The sequence below is a fragment of the Patagioenas fasciata genome, chromosome 2 (genome assembly GCF_037038585.1).
Source record: "Patagioenas fasciata isolate bPatFas1 chromosome 2, bPatFas1.hap1, whole genome shotgun sequence".
NCBI lineage: Eukaryota > Metazoa > Chordata > Aves > Columbiformes > Columbidae > Patagioenas > Patagioenas fasciata.
Genome location: NC_092521.1, coordinates 143861655 through 143886587, shown reverse-complemented (window position 1 = coordinate 143886587; position 24933 = coordinate 143861655). Strand labels below are relative to the sequence as shown.

Sequence of the window (24933 nt, the reverse complement as noted above, 5' to 3'; positions counted from 1 at the left end):
AATAAGAATTGATTTTTAAAATACAGCTGTCAAGTTTGGTAAGAAGCAGGACAGAAATACACAGAAATGTAGGGGGAAAAGAAGCAGCTGGACAAAGAGTTCAGATTTGTTTTATATATCTATCTAAATTATATCACTTCAAGACAGGAAAATAGGATCAGCAGAAATCCAGAGCTGTTTTCTTTAGTCAGAGTCAGAAAATTTGCATTTTGTGGCAGGAAGAGAAGGGCTCTGTCAGGCTCATCTGCTCAGGGTGCTCCAGCATGTCCCTGGGGCTCCTGCCCACCAAGGATGCCGCTCCTGCCTGCAGCCCGCAGCGAGTGCAGGCATGTCACCCTGCCGAGGCACCGGGCTGGGTGGGAAGGAGCACATGATGGGCTGGGTACACAGGAGTCGACACCACAGCTGGGAAGGTGCTTGAATTAGGGGATGCTTGAGGAAGTGATCTCCCTGCCTTCCAGAATCCTGGAAGGTAGAAGGAGTTGCAGCTGCTGCCATGACCCAGAAGGTCTCTCTCCCTCTCTAGTTTGTGTAAGGCCATGATTTCTCATCTGCAATAACTGCTCTTGTCAGCTTGACAACATACTCAGCTGAATGCTTTGTGCATTTTGCCAGCTGTGAGAAGGGTGTGCTTGTGTCCCTCAAATGCAGTCCCTTGTGGTCGTAAGCATCACAGCTGGTAAATCCAAAAAGATCAGCAAGAACCATTCAATTTGCTCCTCCTCCTTTTGCATGGAGCATTTATCCTTATTTATTTAAAGGCATTTTGTAAGAAAAACAAAGTAATCCAGAGACCGCAGTATGGCACGAGAACTGCAGACAACACATATACCACAGTGCATCTGCTGCCTCCCCTGCCATAATCCACACTCCAGAGCAAGTGGACATCAGTGTCAGAGCAGGAGGGCGAGGCTTCCATGTTCCTCAGTTGTGAGAGGTGGCAACATATTAACCATCCTCTGAGTTAATTAACATGGATCTGTTTGCAAATTGCACTTCTAGAAACTTTGCTCTCAGAGCCACATGAAGAATTATGAATAACTGGTTTACAAAATGGAACGAAAGACAGAAACCCAACAAAGTGGAGAACAGAGTGAAGTTCTGCTAAATGCAGCCTTGGATCACAAAGTTAGGCTGGGCTTGCTCCCTGCTGGGGTGGTTACTGCTCTTAACCACTGCTCTTTGCCAAAGAGGAAAGGGAGTGAAAGTGAAACAAAAAAGTAAGGCTGCCACAGTGCAACTTGCACTTTCAGTTCCATTTCTATATGTGACTGAACCAAACTAATCTCGATCAAATGAACCATGGAGGGAGAGTAAGGTGGATAATGTAACACTCACCTGCCACAAACCCAACAGCCTACGGACAGCACAGGGCAACTTTCTACTCCTCCTGCTGCCCTCAGTAAATTTGCCTTGCTAGAAGGCCATTACAACCACAATATATTTCCCTCTTTTTTATTAGTAAGAATATTACTTGCATGAATTACATACTACATTCCTATCAAATTCAATTCCTAGCAATTTCAGCATGCCCTGGAACCATTTCAAAGGGATTACACCAAAGATTAATCTAGATAAAATATGAATATAAAGTACAATTCAAGAGAAACCAGGCAGTTGCCTGAATAGAGGAGTATAAAACTCAGCCCTGCTCAGAACTTCACAGTCAGGAGTGGATGTGATAATGAATTTCCTGCTGTCACTGGAGTTAAAGCAGTAGGTCTTGGTATGTTTTCCAGACAACTTGATTTGTTTTTATGCATTATCACACTGCGTGTGATCGTCATTATGAGAAAGATTGCTACAAGAGGCAACAGTTGTTTGTTGAAAAGGACAAAGTTGTCAAAGCTTGTAGAGAGGGGTTTCTTAGCTTTAAGATCCTCATTTCCTTTCACAAGGTAGAGCTTCCTCAGGTGGGAAAAGCAGCATGGAAAGCCCTGGCTAACTGAACAGAGTAGATGGTTCTTCCTCCTTTCAGAACACAGATTTCTATCTAGCATGAACTCATGTAGGTTCAGTAAAATAAACAGGACTATATCTAGTAGTACTGAAGTTGTCTGACACTAAATGAATGGAGTAGTGAGTGTGTTCTCCATCATTTTGCTTCTGGGCCCTTTTCTCCAGAATATTATTTCCTCTTATTTACCTTCTATCATACTCCAGCAATTTCTTGTTGGCATCAATGATGAATCTTGTTTGGGGTTCAGATTTAGAGCTGGTATAAAGCACCCACAGGTGGATATGGGAGGATGATCTGATCTTGTTCTGCCAGATAATATTTCAGTTTTCCAGTTACAAATGACGAGTATCAGAGCTCAAAAACAAAGCTATATGACCTAACTTTATTCCAGGACTCGAAGTTATAGATGACCTCAAACAAAACCAACTTAGCCACCAGTGAACTGACATAAAATGATTTTGCAGATCTCAGTGCAGTCCAAAGCAGCACAGCGTGAAATATTAATTTCAAAAGTTCGTGGGGCTACTTGCATGTCTAAAATACATGCTGAGGTGGTTTGATATCATAGAGACTTAATCGGAAGAAAATCTGACAGTCATTGCAGTTTTCATCTTGTAAAACCATTGTTCTTTAAGGTGAATTTTCTGTTTCTCAGCAGAAAATCTATCTGTATTTTGTTTAACAGGCAGAAGTTACCAGAGGAAATAATAACTTGTGACACAAAACCTGACAGACTTCTCAAGACAGCTGAACCTGTGCTTTTGGCCACCTGTAAGTGGCAGCCACTTCCATTAGCAGCTGAAAGACTTCTAGTCACCCCCACGATTTCTTGTCTCCCTCCTACTTTATTAAGTCCCAGTGTGACAATCAGCCACCCGCAAAGCAAAGTCTGCCTGCCTGCTGGTTTGATGCCACAGCTGTAATAGACGCTGGGGAACCCAACAGCTACTTTAGGAAAGTGGCTCTCGCTTAGCGAGGAGATGCTGAGCTGCCACTGAGCCAGTGAAACAGTGTCAACTGACCAGAATGCAGGCAAAGAGCCTGACAGACGTGCTGACCAGAGAGATGTGCCAGAGGAAAATACTGAGTCCAGGAGACCATAGGTTTTGTTTCTAAACATGATAGCAGAGAGGACAGCAGGAAATCAATTATGGAAGGAGGCTTTCCCCCCCACGGCTGTGTAAAGAGAACAGGAATACTAAAAAATTCCCAAATCTGCAAGTTTTAAGACATGGCAGAAAGAGTAACCACGGTACTCACACACTGTGGGCCAGACTCTGCTGCGTGCATCTGCACATTAAAGGGTGATTTGCAATCAGCTGTACAAGCCACAGACCTTGGTGTTAAGAAGCATTAACAAGTGAAGTGAGGAGCTTCTCCATGGATGGGTTGAATTATTACTTTGAAGAGTGATGTTGTAGTGGAGCAATTAGTTCAGAACAAGTCACTGGAGACAAGTGCGCAAGTGGAAAAGCTGGAAATAGGTGGGCTGGGAGCGAGCAGGAGAGTGGCTCTGTCATCAACTCCACTCACTGAGGGATGAGGACTGTGATTCATGGGGAGTCTTCTGTTATCACAGAGCTGCCCAACACCCACTTTTGCAGGTATTAGCTGAACAGCACATGAAGTATACAGGACTGTTAGTGCCCAATTCTTTTTCTATGGAAACCATGGAAGCAGCAAAAGCAGAAACCCTGTAGTAAATTGTGCTATTCGTCAGAGGGGCCATTGCCACATGGGGATGATATCGCAAACAAATTGGGGGCTGAAGCAGGAGCTACAGACCCTGTCCAAGAGGCACCTCTAACATGCATGTAGGAATAGGCTCATGCAACCTCAGGATCCAGAGACTCGAGGTCTCTCCTGAACATCAACACTTCTTTCTGGGAACTGAACCAAGTTTGCCAATTCTTTTAAAATGCCCTTTTGACATCTTTTGTCCAAATTGCCTAACAGTTGAAGCACTTGTCCATAGAAAGGGAGACCTAGGTCAAAGGCACTCCTCCAGTTGAGGGTCTTAGCTCCTCAGCCCGTTTCCACCCTGGTGCTCCAGTGATTAGTTGTGAGCGTGGTCCTGCTGCCAGACTCCTCCTAGAAAACTATGACACTGTACAGAAAAGAGTTCAAGACTGTGTCAGAAAGCAAAAAGAGGTCACAAAGGACAAGAGTGCAATTTGTTGCTTTTTGTGTCTCAGGGATTTAAACTCCTGTAAGATTTGTGGGGTAGGTCTCAGGGTATTCCCACAAGAGGTGGACAGTCACACAACCACATGAGCCCACTTTCCAGGCACACAAATCCTTCAGTCCGTCCTGTCCAATGCCTGCTTCCACTGGAAAGGGGGAGGTTCCTCCAGCAAAGCTGGGATGCAGGTTTGAATCCCCTCAGGCTGGGGCTGACACTGGAAGTTTCCCACTTCCTGGGTGAATTCTCTAACCATGGATAGCTTGATTTATAACAATCAGAAATATTGATCCATCTGACTGTTACTGCAAATGGGATTCAGCAAACTGCATACTGGGTCTGATCCAATCTGGAACCTCTTCTGCTTCTAAGTAGGCAACAAGCACAAAAAAATTCAACAGTTTTAGCTGCTGTACTGGGTAATTAATTCACATCTATGCAATAGTCTGTTTCCTTACTTTCCAGTTGGGCATATATGTTTTGGTTTAAACTTGTGGAAAATTTTTAGATTTATATACCCTCCTTTCCAAATATATAGTTTCATGGGTTTTAATTGCAACTAGTAGCACACTGTGGCATCAAGCATCATCTATAAGCAATATGTCCTGAGTGTGGAACACATAACTGTGTCTTTCTTCAAACAATGCTCTTTGTGGAGTTATATTTGTGTCCAGTATTTCCTTGTATCTATTTAGCAATATTTATGTACTTGATTTTACCTTTACTTTGTCCTTCTAAACTTTCTGGAATTGTTTCTCTTAGTTTGTATGGCTGCTAAGACTTCAATAAACAACCAAAACTTGGAGACCGAAAGAACACTATTTCTGCTCAACTTCTTCCATAAAGAGGTCTTTTGCAATAAAAAATGAATAAAGAACATGCTGATATATATTTCATGCACGTTAGATTTTTCTCTTAATCATGAAAACTTAGAATGAGGTGTTATAAATGTTTTGATATCATAATTAAATAGTTCATATTTTCATAAACTAGGTTTCATAAATCCATGGGTTATATTTACATTTTTGTAAATATTTGTAAATATTTTAAAACTGAAAATATATAAATAAGACAATCTGAAAGCTTGTTATATTTTAATTTCAGACAAACTTTCTGAGATGTCACAATGCTGCAGAAATGCCACTGGAAACATGCTTCCACTCAATAGCATAAATATTTTGCAGATTCCCTTCACAAAACAAGATGATAAAAAGTAGTACTGTACCAGTTGGATCAAAGTCTGGAAAATAATCCGGACAATTCTGAGCAGTGATTCTTCCAGCAGGTGTGTCATCCCAGCACAACCACCCGTCCCATGTCCTATTGCAGAACAGACCTGGACATTGAAGAGGAATGCAGTAGTTAATTCACACACAGTCACTCCTGAACCTGCTCTGTTCTGGCCTCCCAAGGAATATCGCTGTTTGCAGACAATCTTCTTTTTACAATAAACCCCCCTGTTATTGCTACACTTCGTGTGGCATTCAGGTTTTGCAAGGTACTTGTTTTTGCTGACCTGATGTTAGTGGTGTTAATTTTACTGGAAAGTGAATGCTTTTAAGCCTGTTGAACTGAATTTTGAATGTAGGGTCTAATCTTCCTGATCCTCCTTCCACCCTTAGCTGTAAATTTGAACACGAGTGGCAAGGGGTGCCTCAGTTATTGAAAGACTTTACAGACACCCAATTTTCGTTTCACCTCCTGCTGTTCAGCAGGTATGAAAATCAAGTCTGTGATATGTAAAGGTAGAAAGGGCTTTCAGGGACATCTTTGCAAAAGGTAACATTTGTAGAGACAGGTCCCTGTGAGGTTGTTGCATTGTTTAGCACTAGGGATCAGTCAGATAACTACAGATTCAGTGAAGCGAGGTGCAAGACCAATCTGTAACAGGCAAACTCTGCCTGCTGATGCTGACTGAGCAGGCATGCTGTGATCCTGTCCCCATCACACCTCCCTGGGAAGGTGGCACTCTCGAGGCTGTGTCCGCTACAAGCACTGTTACGAGCCCCAGAAACAATGCCCACACTAGGGAGGCAGAACACAGCTCATTCTTGATTTGTGTTACAGAGATATCACAGTATCACAGTATGTTTGGGATTGGAAGGGACCTCGAAAGATCATCTAGCCCAATCCCCCTGCTGGAGCAGGAACGCCTAGGTGAGGTTGCACAGGAATGTGTCCAGGCGGGCTTTGAATGTCTCCAGGGAAGGAGACTCCACAACCTCCCTGGGCAGCCTGTTCCAGTGCTCTGTTACCCTCACTGAGAAGAAGTTTTTTCTCAAATTTAAGTGGAACCTCTTGTGTTCCAGCTTGATCCCATTACTCTTTGTCCTATCATTGTTTGCCACTGAGAAAAGCCTGGCTCCATTCTCATGGCACTCACCCTTTATATATTTATGAACATTAATAAGGTCACCCCTCAGTCTCCTCTTCTCCAAACTAAAGAGACCCAGCTCCCTCAGCCTTTCTTCATAAGGGAGGTGCTCCACTTCCTTCATCATCTTTGTTGCCCTACACTGGACCCTCTCCAGCAGTTCCCTGTCCTTCTTGAACTGAGGGGCCCAGAACTGGACACAATATTCTAGATGGGGTCTCACCAGGGTGGAGTAGAGGGGAAGGAGGACCTCTCTCGATCTACTGACCACCCCCATTGTAATACACCTGAGGATGCCATTGGCCTTCCTGGGCACTAGGGCACAGTGCTGGCTCATGGTCATCCTGTTGTCCACCAGGACCCCCAGGTCCCTTTCCCCTACATTGCTCTCTAATATGTAATTTCCCAACCTATACTGGAACCTGGGGTTGTTCCTGCCCAGATGCAGGGCTCTACACTTTCCCTTGTTAAATTTCATCAGGTTATTCCCCGCCCAACTCTCCAGCCTGTCCAGGTCCCGCTGGATGGCAGCACAGCCTTCTGGTGTGTCAGCCACTCCTCCCAGCTTAGTGTCATCAGCAAACTTGCTGATAGTACACTCAATTCCCTCGTCCAAATCGTTAATGAATATATTAAATAATATTGGCCCCAGTACTGACCCCTGAGGCACTCCACTAGATACTGGCCTCCAACTGGACTCCGCACCATTGACCACCACTCTCTGGCTTCTCTCTTTAAGCCAGTTTGCAACCCACCTCACTACTCTATTGTCTAGACCACACCTCCTCAACTTAGCTGTGAGGATGCTGTGAGAGACTGTGTCAAAGGCTTTACTGAAGTCAAGGTAGACCACATCCACCACTCTGCCATCATCCATCCACCTTGTTACATTCTCATAAAAGGCTATGAGGTTGGTCAAGCATGACTTACCCTTGGTAAAGCCATGCTGACTGCCCCTAATGACCCTCTTATCCCTGATATGCCTTGAGATGACACCAAGGATAAGCTGTTCCATTACTTTCCCAGGAAGAGAAGTGAGGCTGACTGGTCTATAATTACCTGAGTCCTCCTTCTTGCCATTTTTGAAGACTGGAGTGACATTTGCTTTCCTCCAATCCTCGGGCACCTCTCCCGTTTCCCAAGACTTGGCAAAAATGATGGAGAGCGGTCTAGCAATGACTTCAGCCAGCTCCCTCAGCACCCGTGGAGGAATCCAATCTGGACCCATGGATTTATGGATGTTCAGACTATTTAATTGCTCCCTAACCCAGTCCTCATTGACTAAAGCAAACTCCTCCATTGATCTGGCTTCATCCGGGGTCTCAGGGGTACAGGGCTCCCCAGGACAGCCTCCAGCAAAGTAGACAGAGACAAAGAAGGCATTAAGCAATTCTGCCTTTTCTGTGTCTTTCACCACCAGGTCACCCACCTCATTCATCAGTGTGCCTACATGGCCTCTGGTATTAGTTTTATCTGCTATGTATTTGAAAAAGTTCTTCTTGCTGTCCTTGACCCCTCTCGCCAGCTGTAATTCTAAGGAGGCCTTGGCTACCCTAGCTGCCTTCCTGCATCCTCTAACAGCAGCCTTATATTCCTCCCAAGTGGTCAGCCCCTGCTTCCATGACCTGTAAACTCGTCTCTTCTGCTTGAGCATACCCAACAGATCCCTATTCAACCACACAGGCCTTCTGGCTCCCTTCCTTGACTTCCTACATGTGGGGATGCTTTGATCCTGAGTGTGGAAGAAGCAATCTCTGAATGCAATCCAGCTCTCTTGAGCCCATTTTCCTTCAAGCAGTCTTGCCCATGGGATTTCCCTCAGCAATTGCTTGCAAAGGCCTAAGTTAGCCCTGCCAAAGTCCAGGGTTGCAATTCTACTTGCTATTCTGTTCCTGCCACACGAGATGCTGAACTCCACCATCTCGTGGTCACTGCAACCCAGGCAGCCTTCAGAAGGGAATTTCCTATTACAATCACCCTTCTTTCTTTCTTATCAGAGGCAGTCTTAAGTTGTGAAGTCAACCGCCTCTTCCTATGTGATCTTGTAGGCAGGCTTGGCATCACCTCCTCACCTACCTCTCCTTCAAGATCCAGGGCCTCAAACCTATTACGGAGGGGCACCTGGGGAGGCAAAGTAGGCAGGGAGGGGGGCTGCCTGTGATGTTGAACTGGAATATGCTTCCAACCCTCGTCGTCTTTTAGGTCCCCTACCTCTGCTCGACAGCGACAAGGGTGGGGCTGTCTCAGGACCTCCGCCTCTGTCCGAGAGGGCAGGAGGTCCATCTCCTTTTGGGGGGTACCTCCCTGGGGCCTTTCTGACTGGCACGTCAGGGTGTTACTCCACCAGCCGATCTCCCTGATGGACCTCAGTGTCTCAACCTCCTCCTTAATAAGTTTCACAACCATGTCAAGCAGATCTTGCACCTGCTCACACCTCACACAGGTGGAGTGCTGGCCTCCCTCCTCCGGCAGCAGCAGGCTCTGGCACTCCCTGCAGCTGGAGACCTGAACAGCCACAGTTTGGGACAGAACCTCAGTCTGCATTGCCACAGTCTTTTTGAGACAAGCTCTCCTTCTGGAGGCGACCATGGTCGTCAGCAGTCTGGGACGCTGGCAGTACGTTGGAGGGAATGACAAGCAACAAGTGCTCTCTGCACCCTGCTCCACAAGCTACCACACCCGCTGCACAAGCTGATTGCTCCTCTCTGCACCTGGTGGGCAGCGACTAGTCTCTGCCCTCCCAAAGGCTTTATCAAGGCAAGGGGAGGAGGTGTGGTCGCCGTCACCATGGGAACGCCCCCCGCCACATCAGCAGCTCTCTCGCAATGGCTGCCGCGGCTTCCGGGGGATCAGGGCCGGGAGTCACGCTGTCCCTGTACGTTTTCCTCCGAGCTTTCTAATCTCGGCTAAACCTCGTAGTCGGCTGAGTCTCGCCGGCTCTGGCTCTCGCTGTGCTGGCTCCGATCAGCTGACAGATATTACAAACCACAGTCCACAGAAATTGCACTATAAGACTGCTGGCTATAACACAATTTCCTGACTGATCGTGGATTTATTCAAGTGAAAAAAAAAAAAAAAAGAAATAAACAACACCCCACTACTTAGTTATTTTCCATTTAAAATCAGTTCGTATTGAGGAAGGGTATTTATCATCATGACCATCAGGTTAAAATGAAATACAGGGAGAAGATACATCTTGCTTTTTTTGCTCTGGTCCTGAGAAAGTTTCAAAATTGCTACTATGACCATGAAGGTTGTTTTTGAAAGAATCATATGGAAGGGGCCTAACAACTATCGAAAGTTAATAAAATAGGGGCAGCTAATTGCTTCTAGTGCTTTTTAAATTATCCATGGATAAGCTTTCTTACTGAAGCAAGAAAGCTGTAAAAAGATGTCTGAATTGTTCAAATTTGCACCAATAAGTGGTCTTAAGTAAAAATATTTATGGATTAAAAATTGAAAGCATAAAACTTGCAAATTTTTTTCCAGATATGTAGAGCAAAAAAGATATTTTTATGAACACTCTTTTTTTCATTAGCTAAGATTTTATGCAGCTATATTTTCCCATTGTCGAGTTAAATCTCCTAATGCTACTTGTTCACTTAATTAATCAACCGTCATATCAGCAGTTTGCTATCTTTCCTTCAGGTATTCTCATGTTCTTCTCTAGCTTTGAGATGTATCTGAAAGACTTCTAGGAATCATTTTGTAATATCAAAGAAACAGAAAAGTAAAAAATGTTTGCAATTTTTGCAACTTAAGCTTGCATCTGAAAGACTGAAGAATGGGCTTGTTAGGCATTTCTAGCTTTAAATCCTTTGCCTTGCCTGATAAAGGAAAAAAATCACTGATGTTGATCTATACCTTGTAGAATGTGTCATTCAAGGTAAGTAACAGGATCTATATGCACACATACATCCATAAATACATATATTTACACACACACATATATATACATAGAAATACATATATGTTTTTAAGTGGTCTGAGAAAAAACAGTGTAAGTAATAAAACAGAAGAGTTGAACACTGAACTCTTTTATCATCAGCTAAAACTATTACGTTTTTCGATGGACAGGGAGCATAGGAGCACTGCACCATCCTGTCAGGATGATCAGGTGTTCCCATGAGACTGAGCACCACATTTTGCTATTTCTTTGGGATTCAAAATAATCAATTCTATCATGAAATTGGCAAGATAAGTGTGTGTACAGTCTGTTACTTCAGCCCTGCTGACACATGGCCATTTATAATGCTGCCACAGCTCGCTTGTATTGTATCACATCTCTGGCTTCTGAGTGTGAGATACTGTGCAGTTCTCTGCAGTTCATTGCCACCAGCTTTGAGACGCAGGATTACAAAGGACCAGTCTATAAATGAGCAACATCAGGGATTGCAGAGATGCCAGGGAAAAATTAAACACATCTTGGCTGGCTCTGTAAAGTTGTACCAGACACTGGGTTTTCCTCATGTGTTGGGTTTTTCCTCTCAGAAGACATCCCTATGGTTGTCCTTTATATTAAAGGAATTTCCCATTCGATCCCATCTTTCCTTTCATATTTACAGCCAACAGACTTAGACACTTGTTCCCTTCCAGCCCTTTTTGAAATTTAAATGTTGGATGGCCAGTGAGGATCCTGTAATTCAGTTCAAAATGCAACTTTGGTTGTATTGGCATAATTCCTTAATCACCCATTCTCTTCAGTTTGGGTTTTAAATGAATTGTGTGTTGCTATGGTCATAACAGTCCCTAATGGCAAATCTAGCTGCCAGTCACAGGAATGCAGGAACTGCTGTGTGGTATCCAGTGGCTGCGGATCTGCCACCACTGTCCTCCTGGGACAATGCTGCCCTTGGGAACATTACCAGGAATTCAGGTCATGAGACATATGAATTTCCTGCTCATGCTAGGAAAACACTTCGGTCTTTTGCAAGGGCTGAAGGTGCAAAAGAAAGGTAAATGCAGTAGAATAATAGATGCATCCAAAAATTACATATTTATAGAGCTGGAGACTAAAAGACTAATCTGAGCAGACAGTAAGGTTGTTTTCATCCCTCAAGGCTTGTATTACTAAAATCCCACATTATCTCCACCCCATTTATTAGTTTGGGTTTTAAGTAACGATTTAAAAATTATTTTTAATACATTTTCTTTTTAAATTGTAGCCTCAGTATCTCTGTTTTTACTTGCATAAATCCCCACAGTACCTCCAACACTTTTTCTCTAGCCTCCTCATAATTTCCATATTTTCTGTGAGAAATAGTTAACCAGAACACTAAGTCCCAATTGGGAATGCTTCTTATCCCTTGGTGCCATTGTAACACCACTATTATTTGTCATTTCCCTTTTTATTAATCTTAATATGAGCCTTGCATTCAGTAAAGATGTGTCCCCCAGTCCCTCAGTGTTTTAAAAACCTCTTTTTGCTACTGTTATTGCTGAATACGGACACCTGGCACATCTCTTTTGCTACAGAGCATGACAGCTATCAGTCAATACACGAATGACAGAAAAACAAAACAGTGAGTGAAACAAACAGAATGGTATTTATATTTAAGAGATCACCATTCACAAGCAGGTCTTTGTGCAAGCTTGCTGAAAAGGTTCTGGAGAATGCCATTCCCTAAGCAAGAACAAGAGATATTCAAGCAACAAAGCACTGAGCCAGAAATATAGATGACCGAGGTACCATCTGTGTGGGGAGGAAGGAAGAGCTGATCATTCCCTGGGCTCATTCCAGGCTTTTTTCTTTTTTTGCACTTAAGAGGATTCTAAGTAGTGAATTTGACTACTAAAGCCCGAGGAAGACTATGGGTTAGTATACAGAAAAAAACGTTTCTTTATAGCCATAGAAGTAGCAATATACAGCAATATTATAGCAATATACAAAGAAATATTTTAAAATCTTTTTTACCTTTTTTCTTATATGGAGGAGCTCTGTTCATCCTCTCATAGCATTTGAACTGTGAATCTATTATCTTCTGTCGTATGACTGAATTTTCAGTTACTACAGGCTCTAATGTAGGATCAGTATAATTTAGAGCAGAAGAAAGACTTGGGACCATTCTCTGTTCAGAAAGGAAAAACTGTTAGTAGAAGTTAATAAACCAAGAAGATAAAATAAAAAAGTGAGGATCGGAAATTTGTACTACGAATTCTTCAAAGGCCTTTTATTTGCACGTTTAGTATTACGATAGGCCTTATACTGCTTGCAAAATAAATGCTGAATTTTTACCAGTTTACCTCATTACAAACATAGGATTCAAATAAAACTACTTTTCTTGGCAAAACAGAGGACCATTAAAAACTTGATAAAGTCTTTAAAATCTTTTCATTTAGCTTAGTGATCTGAAAAAAAAAAAATTGTATTTTCCCAAAGTTACACTCATGTATTTCCACTCACTTGTGCCCAGACAAAATACCTCAGTGCCACAGTCAAAAGCTGATTATTTCATGTTTTATACCACCTGCTTTGAGCTCCTTCAACTCTTAAAATTATAAAAACACCAGGCAGAGAGTTTAAACCTTTCTACCTGGCCTTAGCTTCTACTTAAGTACCAAAGCAAAGTGTCCCTAAATTTAAGTCTGAATAACAACGTCCTATTTGATCAAGTGGCATCTTCTGACTTTCTACTCTGAGCTGCTTGCATGGCAAAGGGGAAGGATCATTTCCTCTGGAAAGCAAAAATCTCAGGTAGAGAGGCCAGATATCTGTTTTTCCATCCACCCACCCACCCACCCATCCATCCATCCATCCATCCATCCATCCATCCATCCATCCATCCCTCTGTTGCACAGGTCTGTGAGCCAGGGTGGAAATGAAAGTGAGGAGCTTTAGCTAATTCTGTTTTGCCTTAATTCTCTATCAGGACACTTCTCTGCATGAAGGTGATAGGAAAGGATTAGTTCCTCTGCTTTCCCAAGTGAAAGCAATGCTGCCTTCATTGTATGACCCTCTGTTTTTTTCCTATACTAGACCATACTAAAACCGTCAGAAACACCTACAGAGTGATTTACAGGCTGCTTCAAAACTTACAAGTCTCATAAGCACAAGACTTGGCATTTTTAGCATCAAATACTAACACACAGATCTTTAAGAAAGCATTTGTAGTCCAAATTACAAACATGACAGGTTTGAAAATTCTAATACCATCTTACTTCTTAAATTGTTTCCTTTTTTTTTTTTTTCCTGTTGAACATCACAAGTAATTACGGCTCATTAATATATCACTTTCTGTTCAATTTGCACAACTAGAATACCTTGATAAATACACAGCAAAACCACAGTAGATTTGAGTGATGTGAAAAAAAAATAAAATAAATGCATTACTTTATCTTAATATTTCTGTGGTATATCATCTCAGTTTAATTTTTTTATGCTCATATATCAAATTATTTTTCCTCATTCAATCTAATATCTTTTGATACTAACATTTTCATTTTTAACTGTATACAAATACTGTCTGAAGGCTGGAGAACAGTGAAGGCAGGTTATCTCATTGCACTTAAAAAGGTACTTGAAATAAAAAGGGAGGAATAAGAGGCAAGATATTTTCTGGTAGATACTATTTTAGATAAATTTTATGTACACACACAGAGATTCACTTGGACAGTGAAGCCATTTGGAACATTTCATCTGGCCATCCAAGCGAAGAATGAAGCAAGTAGAAAGCCAGAACATGAAATACAGAAGCAAAACCAATCTTATCACAGAACCCCCACTTGTGAAAAGATTAAAAAGAGTAACTGGAGTCTATGAGGATCATTTAAAAACCAGTCAAACAATATCCTAAATCCAGCATATAGCATAGGAAAATGCAGATAAGGCTCTTGGGATGCTCTCAGGTCTCTCTTAGCCCTTTGTGTCCGTGTATCACCACAGGCTACTGTACTTCTCTGAAGTGATTCATAGACACTCCATGATTATTTTTTTCTTTTGAATAATACCTCAGCTCCAAGCTGTTTGCAGTCAAGAGAGGAATAACGGTACTGTCAAAGAAAGCTAGGAAGGCTTCTATGGCATCACCTCCCTTCTTGATGATTCCTGTTATTCTGGGCCAGTTTGGCAACAAACTCATGTTTTAAAAGCGTAACCATCTGATTATGCTTGGAAAATATCACCAATTTTCCTTCCCCTGCCACAATGTTTTTATTTTATTTTTGTTTTCTTCTAGGAAGGAGATGATCTATTCTTCAGATCTGTTTGACCAAACAAGATCAAAATCATTTCAGACTTATAGAGGACAGAAAGACAGGTGTTGCTTGCCATAAATAGTTGCCGTTTGATTTGCTTTATTTGTACAAAATAAAGCACAACACAGATGTGAAACAATTGGCAAATGCTGGTTACACAGATAGAAAATGTAGAAACTGTTCAGTGCTTCAGAATATCTTTTCCCCCTTCTAACTTTCTATCTTCTTTTATTCACCATTTTTAAAAGGACAGACCATTCTCAGAAGATTGCACACTACAGAAACATACAAGCTGAAATCAAAAGTACAATCTGTCTTTAGAAAAGGAATGTTCTATTTGCATATTTTAACTACTGGAGATGTAACAGTTTTTAACTAGGAATGATGATTGCGAGGGGTAAGATACAATTTGGAAACCAAAGGTCAGTTTCATATCTTGCTGTGTGTAAGGGACTAATACAATTCCTGGAGAAGTTTGCTCTTGTTTTGTACAGGTTAATATGAATAATATTTGGAGGCAGAGAGTTTATGTGGTGTTGGGTAGCATAAACAACTTGGATTATGCACAAAATTACTTAAAGTGCTCAACCGTGTAACCAGGTGGGCTGCCCATTCTACAGCCTCTGAGCAAGACAAACATGGCCCAGCTGAAATTCCCAGCAAAATGTCTATTGCCCACATTTGGGACAAGAATTAACTCAGAGAGATTAAAAGTATAGATGAGACTGTGTCAGTAAAGCTCAGTGAAAACTACTTCATCAGTAGAAATCACTTAATGGTCAACAGTAAATCTAAAGCAAGTTTGGATAAAGACTGGGATAATAATGTTAGATTACAGCTATCTTTTAAATTATCTTTTTTTTTTTTCTTTTTCTTTTTCTTATTACCGAACACAAAGACACAAGCACTTGCAATGTAATTGAACAGCTTGTGCATGAAATCCAATTATGGGGCTATACGCAGGTGCGTTACTGGTATTGTTCATCTGTGATATGCCCTTTAAAAGTGCTCTTCCCTTTGACTGCTATTATTCGTTTTTATTTGCCTAGATTTGAAAATCTGGCCATGGAAGTTTGAACAATATTTTCTTCTACCTTAAAATCAGATGACCATTTCAGCAGGGTAATGAAAAATAAATTTGTTGGACTGTTCATGTTGAGCAGCCACACTTCTATTTGCAATGCTGGTGTTTTCTACCGTGCCTAGGAGAATCACACATCCACCACCATTCTGGAACTTGTAGCCTAAAGACCAGTCTCCCCAAAGTCAGTTCAATGGGCTGATGATCCAGCCTTGAATTCTTGGGGCTCAGTCAGACAGAAATCTTGGTACAGTTTGTGATGTCAGATACTTTTGTTTCATTCTTCTCACACTCCTTACGATAGGGGTCAGGAAAGGGCAAATGGGGCAGGAAGAATTCATTGGGTCATTATTCTCTACTAGAGGAGCAGAACCTTTGGCATGGCTACGTGTAGGAAAGCTTAGTGTGTAGCATGGGAGAGGCTGGGAATGCCCCACGAGTCTGTGTGAGTGTGTGTGCTGTCATGGAATTAATGGTTAGAAATCACCTCTGCTACCATGTTTTCAAGATTGTACCTAGGTATTTTAGGAATTAAGTTTTAAAACATGTTCTCACCATAAAAAAGCCAAGATTAAATAATTTTCATGTGTTTACTACCTACAGTATTAAACAAATTTTGAATGTTCAGAGTCCTGCAGGTTTAGAACTCTTCCCATCCATCCATCAGTTACTTCAGATGGAAATACAAATGATGTTAATACAATAAAGGAATGCCTCATTTGTTTATAAATATTCTTTATTAAAGAGAAAGAAATAATTCACAACTTAATAATCAGGATGTGTTCATAGCCTGAAAATGGTTGGTATGGTTTCTTCAGAAGATAACTGTTTAAGTGATGTCCCATGCAGCAGTTTAGCAGCCGTACATATGATGTCACTCCTAGAAGTTCAAGTAAATGACGTCATACATACGACCACCAAGCCACCACGTGACAAATGACTGTTACAAGAAAATGAATTATTATTACAAAGAGAAAAAACAGGCTGCTGGGAATGCTGAAGTTCACTTTATACCTAGAATTAATAAAGGAATCTAGATAAATCAATTTGGCTTCATTATTAAACTGCGTAGAAATGAACAAATAGTGCCCCAGTTTCTGTAAGAGATAGCTGCTATTAACCTGTGCAAGACTTTGACCATTTCTACAAGAGAGAATCCAGATAAAGCAAACATAATTTTTTTTTTTTTTTTTCCACAAAATAGTGGACATGATGAACAAGCATCCCCAAGTATTCTTCTTCCACCATCAAGGAGCTTGGAGGATACTAAATGTTGAATTTTATTTTCCTAAGGAATTTGTATTTTTCTTTGCTGTTGTTTTTTCCCTCCTTCCACTAAATACTGTACTTTTGCAACATTTATTGTTGAGCTCAGTCAAAATATATTTCAAATTCTGTATGCTCCAGCTGTTCGGTAGTGATTTCAATAACTCAAGCATTCATTTGATACATTTATTTTAAAACTGCTATGTGTAGCCACCATTTTGTGGGTCACTGAACTCCTGTCCTTGAATACATCACAACTTTGAGTGAGAGCTCAGCATGATTTAGACAGGTTGCAGAGCCCCTCTCACACCTCGATTATGTTTGAACTACTCTTCACAGCTGATAGACTTAGGACAGATGAGAAAACAACTGTAATACCTCAGGAACGTCATTAGTGCATGGTACTCTGTAAACATAGCAACTTCTTATCCATCACAAAACTGCTAGGAAACAGCAGTTTCTTTGGTGAAATATCTCAACATGATGTGTTTTACTTAACCACTGAATGTTAAAATTTTCCCATACTCAATTGCTATTGAAGTAGAATAGAAATTATCTCACAGTGAGATCCCATATGACTTAGATCACAGATTTTGGCAGCTGTTTAAACAAGCTCAAGATTATCAGCCACAGCAGATGAAGATAAGGCACTTCTAATGAAAAGCAACTCATGAATCTTGCAGCTCTTTTCTGTTGCTGCAGGATTTGTGAGGAAGCTTTAGTCCCAGAGTAGCCTGATGCAAACTGTGGGCTTAAAGGAAGGCTGCAGAATACTTCATGGGCTTTTGCTTGTAGCTCTGATTATCATCTTGCGAGAGGCCTCTTTATAGCAATCAGCTGCATAGCAACATTCTTATATTTTTAAAAAACAAAGATGGAGACAAGAAGTCCTGATGACCCCTGAAACTGGGGTGAACAGAATACAATATGCCATTCCTCTCCCTCTTGGGAAACCGTGAGCAGCTTGAGTCTCAAATTCTCATACTAATTCTCCCCACCTTAAATCACCAGGAGCCTACTTTCCTGAGTTTTCCTTGTGCAAGAAGAGGTCTAGAACTTGCAAGTCCAATTCCTTACAGATTGAAGCAACCCACAGTTATAAAGAGAAATGCACACTTCAGAACAACAGCTTTCAAAGGCATGGGCTCAGGTGATGAAACCATCTCTGCCGATCTGAGAGAGCATGAAGGCCACAAGCACCTGTGTCACCCACAGGCACATGGACCAATGCTCTGATGCACATGATCGATGCAGCTCCACTGACCAGCTGGACGGTCCAAGGGGTACATCCCGAGTGGCTGGGGAAGCCCCTGCGCTCTCAGCAGTCCCAGACAGCCAGCATGACAAAGCATGCCAAGGGAATCTGCCACAGATCTTCAGCAGCTCTTCTGGCTCACCAAAGGGTGGGACTGGCTCTGGACCAGACACCGGAAGAGCCGCTGTCTAAGCAGGAAAAGGCTTGTGTTTATGGTGCCTGCACAGACAGGAGTTTTAGAGTCTTGTGGTGAGAGCTGCTGAGGCAGGCAGGTGGCAGAGGCCAGGGGGGCTCATGGCTGCACCACCTCACCCAGGCATTTTGCACTTCCAGCTGCGAGGATCTAGTGGGTACACCGTGAGCAGTGACCTCATAACAGTCTACTAATCGGCTTTTGGAGACTTGAACCTACTGTAACTGTGTTCCAAAACATGCCAGTTTGTGCAGTTACCAAAAATTACATTTAGGCTTTCAGGTAACTGATTTTCCATGTGTTGTGAATGGGAATTATTCACAAGTGTTTCAGGAGCAGACATAATGTTCCAGACTGTGCATAGGTTAGTGACTGAGGCTTGGTAACAATTTGACAGATTCGGATGTAATGAACTTGTACAATTTGGTTTTTATTGAAAATAAGTTTATTTTAAAACACAATATTGGCCTAATGGACCTAACTGAATAATGTGAGCTCCAGCTGCAGCATCCATTTTGTCCTTACTGAGCACTTTGTGGATGGCTTAGGACAACAAAATTGGAATATGTGAGCAAAACTACTCCACCAATCCTCATTTACAGGATAAGACCAAACTACCATTTGTAGTTACTATATGACAATTCTTACTTGACAAAATCATGCAAAGAACAGAATTTTCTTTTTTCAATGTCCTGCAAAAATGATCGGTCACAGGGGAAAGAGACTCAAGCTTGTTTCCTTCTCCTCATTCTCTGCAGTTTGATGCCCCTGGACACGCTGTGCTGACGCTCCATCTCTCTTGCAGAGAGAAATGTGCACTGAGGAGGTAAACTAATTGTTCTGGTGTACAGGGGCTCACGTATTTGAGGAAATAATTCTCAATCACATTCTGTGACTCTCAATAATTACAAACCACTTGAGAGTAACAGGAATAAAGTGAACTAAGAAATAATGAACAGTTAAATTTTCCAATGGAATCCACCTTGAATTGTAGAGAACTATCAGGTAATGCTGCAAGCATTGTCATTATTGTGTATCCAGAAGCAAGGGAAGCCATTAAAGAGGAAGGCAATAAGGAATTACTTTTATTTCTAAATTAAGTTTTGGAGTAACTGGTGCTCTAGTGTTTGTTTGGCAAAGGCAAATTATTATGGACTTGTACACAGAAGAGTGAAGTGCTCTTTATTCTTGCGAAGAATGGTGTGTGTAAGAGACCTGGATTCTATCAGAAGGTACAAAAATCCTTGGTGACAGGTCTAAAGGCTGGAGGCTGTGGGGAGGGGTGGTCTATGGATACATTGTAACTAGGGTCTAAGGACAAAACATTCAAGAGATAGGGGATGAATCTGGCACCAAGTGTGGGACAAATGGCATAAACAGAGAGCCTGGAGCCCAGAGGGGAAAGCAAGGACCTCAAAAGGTTGTGTTGCTTTGCAGTAACTTGCAGTTACCAGCTGGGAGAGCAGGACACAGACAAGAGGATGACAGTAAACCATCAAAGCCATCAAAGAGAAAAGATGGTTTTTGGAGTGGGTAAAGAACAAGAATGGGAGATAACCCCTGTGTCACAAGCCGCTTGAATTACTGTATCTTCCTGAACCTCAGACAGCAGCTAACATGTAGGGGCTCATGGCTCTGGGAACACAGGAGTGATTAGAAGAACAGAGCAGGAACAGTCTTTTTGGAAGAGAAAGAAAGACACACTTTTCTTGTTACAGATCAAAAATAAAATGTAAAAAAATGAACGTTTTCTACCAGCTACTGGTGGGGAAATTTTTGTAAAAATGACTGATGCCAAATATTTTTCATATTTGATCTAACAGCAGTGTTCTGGCAAGTGTCACCAAGGAAACAGAGCTTGTTCATGGTCTACTTTTATGACTGTTGCTTCTCCCTTACTGAAAGATAAATTAGTCTAGGAGATGTCTAAGTCTGGCCACTGCAGCAGGGAAGGAAGGAATGTAGAGATTGAAAAAGTGAAAATGTAAGGAAATTTGTGCTTAAATTAACCATGGAGATCAGAAGTTGTAGAGTCCTGTGGTGCAAACACACCTAAAAGGAAGCGGATGCATATCTCACTGCAGAGTTTCTTAAAGAAATCCTGACCCTGGAGTACTGCAGGATGGAGCACAGAACTAACCTTGAACATACACTGTCATGGGTAAGAAATTTGAAAAATTTGTAAACAAAATGGCAAGGATGACCCCAGTCCTTCAAGGCTGACCTACAAATCCATGCTCTTAGGTCAGAGCACCTCAGGCATTCAGAAATGCTGTTAACAATTTTAGTTATCGGAATATTTACAGTCCTCTTACTTGACTGGTGAAGAAAAATAATCTGGAGCTGTTCCATCAGTCAGCGTTGGCTTGTTCTAGGAAGGCTCACTGGTTTTTTTTGCCAAGGTCCCTGTCAGGCTATGCAGATCAGCCGGGATTCAAGAATCAAAACCAAGGAAGTCGGTCTCTGTCAGGTCATTTTGTTAGAGATCTCTGACTATAGCCGATGTGGCAGCCAGTGCATTGCTATGTGCATCCCTTGCAGGGCTAAGTGTAACAGCCATAAAAGGTCACAAATATCAGAATACTCCAATGTACCTCAAGGTAGAAGACTTCTGCCAAGTACAGGGATGATTCTTCAAGTCATTAACTAATTCTAGACAAATTCTTTTGAGACCAAGTTAGCAGAAATGTATTAACTCTCCTCCATTCTTTCTCCTGCTGTCCAGATCTTCTTTGGTTGAGGGTCCTAATCCTGAACCATGAATTCAGTATTTTACCAAAATCAGGTGTTCTTTGATGTTTTCCTGTGTTCTCTGATGTTTTCCTGTGTTCTCTCTGATCTCATTTAATTGTTTTCTTTTTACCTCCTTCTACTCATCATTTGTTTACTCTTCTCTACTTTCCTTCTCTCCTTTTTATCCACATCAAGTGGCAAACAGTACTGTGGGCAAGTTATGGTAGGACGAAAGGAGGGACACAGCCCAACAAACAAACCTGGGAGAGCAGTCTCTACTGTTCCCCGACATGTCTTCTAGCCCTGTTTCTACAGCTTACAGCCAGAAAAGATGTGAGTTGATGGGGAGACATGCTCGAATGTTCCACATTAGGGTGTTGGAAGATAAGATGAGATACAGAGAGGTAAGAGGAGCTGAACAACAAAATATAAGAAGAACAAGAATCAAGGCTTTCTTCAGGAACAAAGAGATAAATAGTTGTGGAATAAGGTGGGATCTGACACGCAAGTGACTCATACTGCACCAAGGTAGAGGGGTGCTTGTTGCCAGTGGCATCATTCAGGCATACTCTGACTGTTCTGTAACTTAGGCTCTGGGCAGTGATCTCATTTCTGACTACGTGTAATATCTACGATTTTATTATAATTGCTAACAATTTGAGGTTTCACAAGTAGAGATCAGAGGAAGCACTCAACTTACATGAGAAGTATTTAGTCAGTTAGCAATTCATTTACTACATATTTAGAACAACAGTTACTCAGTCATGTTCAATACATTTAAATAACTTTAATATTGATATTAAACAGTTGAAAATAGCATAATAACTGAATAACTAAACTTTATGTTGTTATTTTCCATTTCACTTTCTTTCCTAATAGCAGGGTAATTATAAACAGTGAAAATCCGTGATTACTTAATTCAGTCTATGTTTCACACAACAATGTTAAGGAAGTTTTCAAACACTTAAGTTTCTGTGTCACTGGTACATTGTAGCCTGTAAAACACAGAAATGAAAAATCACATGCATTACCTTCTTCAGACTTGCAGTTCTGTCTCATCAAGAAAAAAGAGTTTTAAGTTCAAACTTTTATGAGATATCTTATTTAGAAACTTTATTAACCTTACTTTGAAATTTATCACTAAGGGAACTCATTCCTTCACCTGTGCAGTAAAACAAATACAACTCATACTCATTTTTCTACATATCACCACAAGTATAAATTTGGTAGGTGTCATGAGCAGTTCAGTTTTCTTGTACTTACAGTTAGAAGTATGATCAGTAAGAAACAACTGTGGGTTATTTTTTTCATTGTGGAGTCTTCCTGGAGAGACACGTTGTAGCTGACCCTTCTGGGAATTAAACAAGAACAAAAGCAGTATTAGACTTTATTTGTTAAGATAAATTCCTTCTCTTCATGTAAAAGCATTGTTTTAGTCTTAAAGTGGATTCTGCATATGTGTGTGTGCCCCCAGCTTTGTGTATGCTTTTAATTTGGTCTCCTCCATGGATCTCTAGTGCTAAGTTCAGCTGATACGGAGTACAGCTCCATGATACTACATCATCATCATCAGATCTGGGTCAAGCTCTGTGTCTTTTCCTGTTGAGGCTACCTTGATTGTCCTGATCCATCTGCTTCTAACCTACACATACAGCTGCAGACCTATAAAGAATCTGGATATTTTAAAAATTATCTAAAAAACCCAGAAGGATTTAGTTTGCAGATAGGCTTAATGGTAGCTCACCAGGCATGATTGTGGGGCTAGAGAAAGTCAGAGGTTGGGTAATATCTAGCAAGTGTGGCAGGAAAAGAGAAAGTGGGAACAACACCATCGGATTTCCTGCTCCCTAATGCAGCTTGTACTGTGAATAGACACATGGCAGAGCAACCCTCAGGCTATTGAGAATGACCACTTCAGCCACACAAAGTACTGGAGGGATAGAGGATGGCCATGACTCCACAGACCTGGAGGGAAACAGATCAGCAGATTTGGTTTTTTTTTTTTTTTTCTTTTTTTCCCTTATCAATACCCATCTGGCCTTTCTGGGAAAAATATCCAGAGTTTGCCTTCTACCATCATATTTCTTTGCAGTTCTGGGAGCTCAAGCAAGCAAAACTCTTTGCCTTCTGATGTCTCATGGACCACTAGTGGTTACAGATGCCACAGGCTGAGTAACATGCCTATGGATAACCTTCAGCCACAGTAAGCCAGCAAGCACTCACATACCGTTATTTTTCAGAGAGCTTAAAAACTAAGAGGCAGGTGTTTTCTGCCTGGGCAAAAATCCCATGAGCACTCTACATATCTGAAACCTAGGAATTTAATGGGAAAATGGCACATGGGCTTCGATGCTTAGTCTACATGTAGTGAGACACAAAATCACTTGTGTAACATCTGTCTCTGCAACAGCACTGTAACAGCTTTTCTTGTCTTGAAATGGTCTGGAAAGTCACTGGTATTCAGAGGGGAAGAAAAACATTAGCTCAGTCATAGCTGTCCTCATCTAAAGCAGAAATATGTTAGGGATTGGAAAGGACCTCAAAAGATCATCTAGTCCAGTCCCCCTGCTGGAGTAGGAACACCTAGATGAGGTTACGCAGGAATGTGTCCAGGCGGGTTTTGAATGTCTCCAGAGAAGGAGACTCCACAACCTCCCTGGACAGCCTGTTCCAGTGCTCTGTCACCCTTACTGAGAAGAAGTTTCTTCTCAAATTTAAGTGGACCCTTTTGCGTTCCAGTTTGAGCCCATTACCCTTTGTCCTATCATTGGTTGTCACTGAGAAGAGCCTGGCTCCATCCTCGTGACACTCACCTTTTACATATTTATAAACATTAATGCAGTCACTCCTCAGTCTCCTCCAAGCTAAAAAGACCCAGCTCCCTCAGCCTTTCCTCATAAGGGAGATGTTCCACTCCCTTCATCATCTTTGTTGCCCTGCGCTGGACTCTCTCCAGCAGTTCCCTGTCCTTCTTGAACTGAGGGGCCCAGAACTGGACACAGTATTCCAGATGTGGTCTCACCAGGGCAGAGTAGAGGGGGAGAACCTCTCTTGATGTACTAACCACCCCCCTTCTAATACAGCCCAGCATACCATTGGCCTTCTTGGCCACAAGGGCACAGTGCTGGCTCATGGTCATCCTGCTGTCCACCATCATAGCACATGTGGATGTAATCTCTTACCAGATCCACACAGGAGTGTTGTTGTCATGTGTCACTGACATTACATAAAACACAAAGTGATGGAAAAGAGGATTCAGCGGATTTACCTCTAATAAGAAGTAGCCTTTTTATTATCTGAACCTTGCCAGAATCATTCTGGTGTGCTAGAGGTAATGGGACAGGCAAATGACACAGAAATAATATGTAATTATGCTGTCAGCCACATATTTGTATTTGATCAACAATGACAGACAACTCAATTGAAGCAAAAATTGGACAGCTATATCAAAGGAAAATGCCTACAACTGTCTACATCTCCCTCAGACTATTCACTGCAGTGTGTATTGGGTCAAAACTGCCAAAATATTCATGGAAAGATAAAAAACTCGGCTTGGTCAGCTGTGCAATGCCCAGACATACAAGCACGAATACAGGTGTTCATAGTTATGTACTGTAATGTAAAGCATTCTGTAGTGTGGTGTAAAACCAGTCTGGTAGGTGCCTCTGATCTTCTTGATAGCCTCATTACTTCTGT

The 24933-nt window shown here is 41.7% G+C and overlaps 1 protein-coding gene across 3 annotated transcripts in view; it reads right to left on the bottom strand.

Annotated features, from left to right (window-relative positions):
- CALCR (calcitonin receptor) overlaps positions 1-24933 on the bottom strand; it is a 169852-nt gene that overhangs the window by 56573 nt on the left and 88346 nt on the right. For all 3 annotated transcript variants that reach the window (XM_065831269.2, XM_071805125.1, XM_065831268.2), the window contains exons 2-4: positions 22501-22588; positions 12431-12584; positions 5368-5478 (exon numbers count right to left, since the gene is read on the bottom strand). In XM_065831269.2, coding sequence (XP_065687341.1) covers positions 5368-5478; positions 12431-12584; positions 22501-22548 — 313 coding nt within the window. In that variant the 5' untranslated portion in view covers positions 22549-22588. The remainder of the gene's footprint in view (positions 1-5367; positions 5479-12430; positions 12585-22500; positions 22589-24933) is intronic.